We start from the raw sequence: 7,394 nt of genomic DNA on the forward strand, positions 1-7,394 counted from the left end.
AGCCAACCCGCATACAGATCTGCAAATATTTCCTTATAACTTTGCAGTTGTTCCATACATCAGACATACCCAGTTCATAACATGTGTAAAATAAAACATGCATCAATAATTCAGACCCAGATTATTAGATTTATAGATCAAGCGTATGCCTCATATCACAGATCAAAATCATATAGAGATACCACTATTCCAGCCTTAAGATTTTGACCCGTCAATAGAACTTATCCTTCTCCTTACGTTCAGGTTCCTTCTTCATTCAGATCGAGATCTGTACCATAACCCAATCACCATATTCCAGATCTAGCACTTTATCAGATATTCAATAATTCAGAAGATGCTTTGTCAAATGATCTCCTTCCTCTTTTATAGCCTTAGTCCTTTCTCAATACCACGGTCCAAAACCATAGGATCAAAAAACTGTTGGACTAATACCATGAACCAACCATGAAAGTGCATGAGATCAACACTTTTGGATGCAATACCACGGGCCAAAACCATAGGATCAAAAACTGTCGAACTAATACCATGAACCAACCATGAAAGTGCGTGAGATCAACAATTTTGGATGCAATACCACGGGCCAAAACCATAGGATCAAAAACTGTCGAACTAATACCATGAACGAAAGGTAAGTTCTCCAACATATACGCACTTTTCCTTGCATGAAAGTGCGTGAACTTTTTCTCTACATGAAATAAAATTTTCTCTGCATAAAAGTGCATGAACTTTTCTCTACATGAAATAAACTTTTCTCTACATAAAAGTGCGTGAACTTTTCTCTACATGAAATAAACTTTTCTCTGCATAAAAGTGCGTGAACTTTTCTCTACATGAAATAAACTTTTCTCTGCATATAAGTGCGTGAAATTTTCTTTACATTTTAATTTATTATCTGAGATGAGTGGGTTGCCATCAAGTACAACATATGTATCATAATGCCAACAGCAGATGGAGCGGCAGAGAGAGCGACAGTGTAGGGAATCCCAGGACAGCGCATAGCTAGCAGGCTGCAGCAATGCGAGAGGCACAAGTGTTTTGCACAGTGCTAGGTGGCACAGAGAAGTGTTCAATGGTGTGAGATGCATGGAGATGTTGTAGTAGCGCAGATGTCAGAGAGGGGGCACTTGTTAGCAACAGGTAGAGCTTCAGCATCAGATTATGTTCCTAGCCCAACAGAGTGGTCAGTTGGGATTGTTTTTGTTCCAAGTGTTGTTGGAGCAAGTGGACCGGGAAAATGTGTTACATGCAGAACATTCCAGAGTTGGAGGATAGGGGTTGCAGATAATCCATATCTCGTTGAGACGGAGTTTTTAAAATGCAACAAGATGATGGAGCTTAGTGGAAAGGAGTCGCCTTCACTAAGTGGGCCCGCAGGCTATTTTTGCCGCAAAGTTTATTTTTGGACTATGTCTATCTTTAGACATATGGATCATGGTCTATGAGTTGCAGTATGTTATTTGTGGATGATTGGTCATGTCGGTAAAAATAGATGGACTTCTATTTTTAGACATATGGGCAGGTTTCTATTTTTAGACTGCCAGGCTAAAAATAGAACAGTCAAATATTATTGTCTCATAATAATATTTGGACTATAAACATTATATTATCCTCTTGGAGCACTTCAGTTTGAGCTACAGATGTGGCACATGCAGCTGACAAAAGGAATCACGTGGTTTCTTATGTGTTAGTTGAGCTATTGCATGCATGACTTTAGTTAGAACTCATGCATGTGAGTTCTGTGGAGTTGGATGTGGAGTTGATGAAGTTGTGTTCAGTTTGACTTAATTGAACTAGTTGTATTTAGTCTAACTAAAGAATACACTAGTGATGAGTTGTGTGAATTAAATATTAATTAATTCACTAATTATTAACTCATAAAGAAACTAAAGAATACATCAGTTAACTCAGTGCATGGATAGTTCAACAGAGACAGGTGTTAGAGGTAAGTGAAAGGGTGAGTTGTGACTATCAGTTGTGCATGAGATTTTGCACATGCATGGATTGAGTTATGCCAATGAGGATTGCGCAGTGTGGGCCAATATCAAGGCAATTGTAGCTTGTGCTCACATGATTCTCTTGCAGGATTGTGCAGTGGAGGCAGGCAAAGTAGCGGTGGAGATTTGAACCTGTGACTTGTTCGGATCTGAGCTAGTTTAGTGTGTAATAGGTGGAGATAGTACTGAGTACTTGTGAGGAGTATTGTACTATGTATTGTTATATGTTCTCAATCATTATAATATACAGATAGTGTGGGGTATTCAGCTGTATGCCTTCCCCGGGTTACATACTGTGTTAATGTGTGCATGTGATTGATGTCTCATTGTTTTTGATGCTGCTAAATTGATGATCAACGTAGAGGAGATTATGTATTGTGCATATATTCTGCAATAGTGTATAATCGGGATAATCTCTGTGAATAAGTACTTAATTATTCAAAATTTCTACATCAACAAGGCACTACTGAATAGGTTATGGCTCGAGCAGCCAGAGGATGCGGACGCAATAGGAGAGGCCCGACATCCTGGACAGACAAGGGTCCGAGCACGTCGGAGGCTTGCGGGGGTTGTAAATCTATAGAGCACCTCATCGCAGAGGCAACATCGACATACCAAGATGGGACAAACGCAAGAATTCGGAAGTTGATGGGAGACTAGGAAGAGGAGATTAAGCAAGAAAGCAAGTATGAGGATGGGCTAAACAATTGGAGGACGCTAGTCCTGGATCCAAAGAATACTCGAGGGAGAATTACTCAGTTTAAACATACACTCTACTTGTATTACTTAATGAAGAGCCTACTTAGGAAGGCGATGGAAAAAATCTCTGTGGGGATGGTGATTACAGTTCAGGGACTATTGAATTACAAAAAAGATATGGAGAAAATTCTTTTCTAGTTGCACAAACAAGAAGTGAGGATGGATAAGATTGACCGCCACATCCGTTGCATTCTAGAGATATATGGAATGCCGTGGGCTACTGCTGAAGATCCTGCTCTTGCTGCATCTGCTCTGAGGAGCAGAAAGACTAGATTCCCCCATGCATAATTTTGGTTTATGTGGTTAGCCTTTAATTTTCTTGTTGCATATGTTAGTTTTTACAGTTATGTAGCATCTAGACATGAGATCGAGACTTATCTAGCCTAGTTAGAAAAACTGAAACAATTCTGTTTTTGGATGGCTTATAACGCTGACCGGTGGCCAACAGAGTTGGTTTCCCCTCGGGGCAAGTTGAAGCCACCCAATTAATCTATGTGGTGTAAATTTTCCTATGATATAATAGAAAATGGAATGGCACTATCAAGGTTAACAAAAAAATAATATCTAAGGTGATTTATGTGAGCGAAGTCCCAACAAATTATATCAAAGGTGATTTTATGTGAGCAAAGTCCCAACAAATATTCCTGTGACAACATATTTTTTTTTATCCATCTAATGATTCTTCTTTTCTCATGATTCTGCTTTATGTTATGTAATAAATGGAATTCTGCTTTATGTTATGTAATAAAGAGAAAATAATGTTTTTTATCTCAATCAATATGGGTTTTTTATTTACTAATGTGGATTTTTTATTTATTTTATGATTGTGTTTTATGTTCTAAAAATGATGTCTTCTTTCTTATATCAATCATATTTATTAAAGTGTGATTTTTATTTATTAATATAAGTTTTTTTAATTCATTTTATGTTTGTGTTTTTTCTTATCAATCATATTTATTAAAGTAGGTTTTTTTAATTCATTTTATGATTGTGTTTTTTCTTATATCAATTACATTTATTAATGTAGTTTTTTTATTTTATTTTATGATTGTGTTTTATGTTCTATAGTGATTCTAAAATGGTGAAAATTGTCTTAAATTAATTAAATAATTAATAATAAATAAAATAAAAATAAATGAATTAGTTATTATTAATATTTATTAATTAATCATGCTATTAAATTTAATTAACAATATCACTAATAATATTAATTAATAATAATAGTTTATAATATTAACAATGATAATTATAATAATATAATTATAAATTATAAATTATTTAGGCATACATTTACTATAAATGTGGTTGTGCTAATTTTATTCAATTTTAAATGAATGTGATTGTATTAGCGTTTTATTTTATTCAATTTTAAACACAGGTAGTTGTACTAACTTAACTAATGTACTAAAGTTTTATTCATTTTAACCAAATGTGGTTGTACTAACTTAACTAAGGTGGTGTTTAGGTTGTATTAACTTAACTAATGTAGTGTTAGGTTGTACTAACTTAACTAATGTGGTGTTGTGCCAATTTTATTCATGTGATTGTACTAACTCACATCACAGTTACACATCCACTAATGTGATTGCTATCTTATCACTGTACTGTAGATGTCTTTAAGTACATATCCTAAATTCCTATCTTATGACTCGTGTAGATGTCTTTAAATACATGTCCTGTCTTATGACTGTACTGTAGATGCCTTTCAGTACATGTCCTAAATTTGGGATTAAATGGAAAATAACAAGACTTTAATCATATTAGTATATCAAACATACTAATCACATTTAGTGGAACATAATTCTTATATTACTAGTATGCGTAATATAATTCTTATATAATAGCGATTTCGCAAATATAAAAGCCTTTTTCCATCATTTTCATTTACAAATTCACGGTGCTTACACGACAATAAATCCTTCCTGAATATAAACCCGTGTGACAATTTCTCATCTGAAAAATGCCAATTCAGCGTCTTTCTGACGGGGCTAATTATGATTCCCAGCTCAATAGTCTGTTCCCTTTCACAATTTCTGACCTGAAATAGAGCTGATATGTGCATATAGAGATAATAACCTTTATACCGATTCTCATTTACAAATTTCCCTACTTTACATTATGCAAACGCTTAGGAAATGGAGTATAGCGATAGGTAGCTGGCGTACCAAGTCCAGGGCTTGTGAGATTCATGCTCACTGACTTGTTCGGGATTCAAAAACTGCTGCTTCCTAGCTAGCTGTTCCAGATGTTTATTTGGAATATAATATTGTAAGCTTTTAACAATTTATAATTTCCAAAGTGCACATTGAATTGAAATGCATATTACTTAGGAATATAATATAATAAGCTGTTAACCATGTATAATTTCCAAAATGGAAATTCAATTGAACTACAATAAACTTAAATAATCCAAATAAATAACTTCCAAATTTATATGGGCTATATTGGAAATTCTTTTTCGGAACTTTGATGCGTTTGCTAATTACGAATACTTCGATTCACTGCAGTCGACTTAACTCCCTTACAGACATCCTATCCCACAATCTTCTCTTCATATCATGTCAAATATCAGAACGTTTCGAATTGAATAATTTTATTTGGGAATGTATAACATCTCTAGTCCGAATTAAAAGCTTTCTATTCACATACCACTCCAACAAATATATGGTGAAAATGAGAAGATAAGGTTCTTAAATTCCGAATTTTCATATAGACCATAAAATTTGAATTTTTGAACCAGTTTCATATAAAGCATACAACTTGAATTTTCGATCGAATCCAGTTTCATCTAGAAACTAAGATTTGAATTTTGGAACGAGTTACGTAGATTAGAGTGGGCTAAATGACAATATACAACTTCGAATCCTTTGTCATGACAGTGAAAACCAGAAGTGGAATCCTTTTCCATGACAGTTGTATCCACAAGTGAAGGCAGTTAATTAAACATATCAAAACACACAGATGGAAAAAAGGCTATACTACAATCTCAAAAACGCCAGCGAAGAGGCCATCATATTTTTATGAATATTTACATAACTGAAAACGCTCAAGCCAAAAGTTCCTTACAACCCCGAAGAGGCCATCATATTTTTATGAATATTTACATAACTGAAAACGCTCAAGCCAAAAGTTCCTTACAACCCCAAAACACAGTACATCAATTGACAGAAAACAAAACAAAGTACACTAGCTGTAGATCACTCTATACGTTATAATTACAATATTCATCATAACGCTGCCTGTCAATAAAGTTCAAGTCCATCAGACCCTGGGGCCCTGGTTGTATCTCCAAGTCGCCTTGACTTCAAGTCACCCTTGACTTAAGTCACTTAAATTTAGTAGGCGACTTGACTTCAAGTCACTTGTATTTAGTAGGCGACTTGACTTGAAGTCCCCCTTGACTTAAGTCACTTAAATTTAGTAGGCGACTTGACTTCAAGTCACTTGTATTTAGTAGGCGACTTGACTTCAAGTCACTTGTATTTAGTAGGTGCCTTGACTTCAAGTCAGGACTTGACTTCAAGTCACTTGTATTTACTAGGCGACTTGACTTCAAATCACTTGTATTTACTAGGCGACTTGACTTCAAATCACTTGTATTTACTAGGTGCCTTGACTTCAAGTCATTTAAATTTACCTTAACGTCACCTGATGGGACACCAGCCTCGCGCGCTACATACAGGCTTCGGTTGTTCTCGCACCAGAGCTCGCCATTCTGTCCTCTGTGGACTTGTAGCCCGCTACTAGCGGGACGTGACGATCCCGCCTTCACTTCCGCTACAGCGTCGTGCAATTTGACGCCACTCATGGGCCCTTTACTAAACGAACCCTTTATACTCTCCTGCGTGAAGTGGAGAGATTTGGGGTCGGCTGAAAAATGTCCAACTTGCGAACGGCTCAAATTCCCGCTACCGGAATTCCGGGCTGCAGGCTTACATTGCATGACCGAACTGCTCGACTTCCCAACGCTGCTGTGGGAGCCTCCTGGCTTCCCTGCGGACGCATGTGAGCCCACAGATTTCCCCGCTGATCCATGGGGACCGGTTGAAAATTGTCCAACTTGCGAACGGCTCAAATTCCCGCTCCCGGAATTCCCGGCTGCAGGCTTACATTGCATGGCCGAACTGCTCGACTTCCCACCACCACCACCTCCTCCACCCGATTTCCCACCACCACCTCCTCCCGACTTACCCCCACCACCTCCTCCACCCGATTTCCCACCACCACCACCTCCTCCAGACTTCCCCCCACCACCACCTCCTCCAGACTTCCTCATAATAACTTTTCAGCTCGTATACCAGCACAGTAATACCCACTAATTGTCCCACTCACTTTCGTGCCTAGAGAGCTGTGAGAGCAGCATTATATAGAGAATGCAGGGAATAGGAAATTAATGAGATGTCATAATCAATTTAATGAAGAAGACTCTGAGATACATGAAGAGGCGAGATATTAGATCAGATATATTCACAAATTCATTCGATATTCACAAATTCATTCGATATGGCCAGTGACATGACATAGGGAAAAAAGTTTTATGCCAGCGAATCTTGAGATGAGCGTTTTGAAACCCTAACACCGAACGTGTAAAGAAGGTATGGCTACCCGCTAACCCTAATATAACTATTACTTTATTATTGT

At 37.0% G+C, this 7,394-nt stretch overlaps 1 protein-coding gene across 1 annotated transcript; it reads right to left on the reverse strand.

The window, feature by feature from the left end:
• Positions 1 to 5,903: 5,903 nt before the first annotated feature.
• LOC149149139 (uncharacterized) lies at positions 5,904 to 7,044 on the reverse strand. The gene is made up of 2 exons (XM_089441490.1): positions 6,177 to 7,044; positions 5,904 to 6,100 (listed from the first exon to the last, which is right to left on the reverse strand). The coding sequence occupies exons 1-2, from the start codon at positions 7,027 to 7,029 to the stop codon at positions 6,063 to 6,065; spliced, it is 891 nt and encodes a 296-aa protein (XP_089297616.1). The 5' UTR covers positions 7,030 to 7,044; the 3' UTR covers positions 5,904 to 6,062.
• Between the last annotated feature and the right edge of the window lie 350 nt (positions 7,045 to 7,394).

The sequence above is a fragment of the Pinus tabuliformis genome, chromosome 9, assembly GCF_031772625.1.
Source record: "Pinus tabuliformis cultivar Carrire ecotype Pingquan chromosome 9, CPIR1, whole genome shotgun sequence".
In the NCBI taxonomy this organism is placed as follows: Eukaryota; Viridiplantae; Streptophyta; class Pinopsida; order Pinales; family Pinaceae; genus Pinus; species Pinus tabuliformis.

What these genes read in the sequence shown, in the direction of transcription:
- LOC149149139 (XM_089441490.1), bottom strand. Translation starts at nt 7,029, where the DNA reads ATGAGGAAGTCTGGAGGAGGTGGTGGTGGGGGGAAGTCTGGAGGAGGT. An exon ending in TGACTTGAAGTCAAGTCGCC is followed by an intron (nt 6,101 to 6,176) that starts TACTAAATTTAA and finishes ACTTGAAGTCAA; the next exon opens with GTCGCCTACTAAATTTAAGT.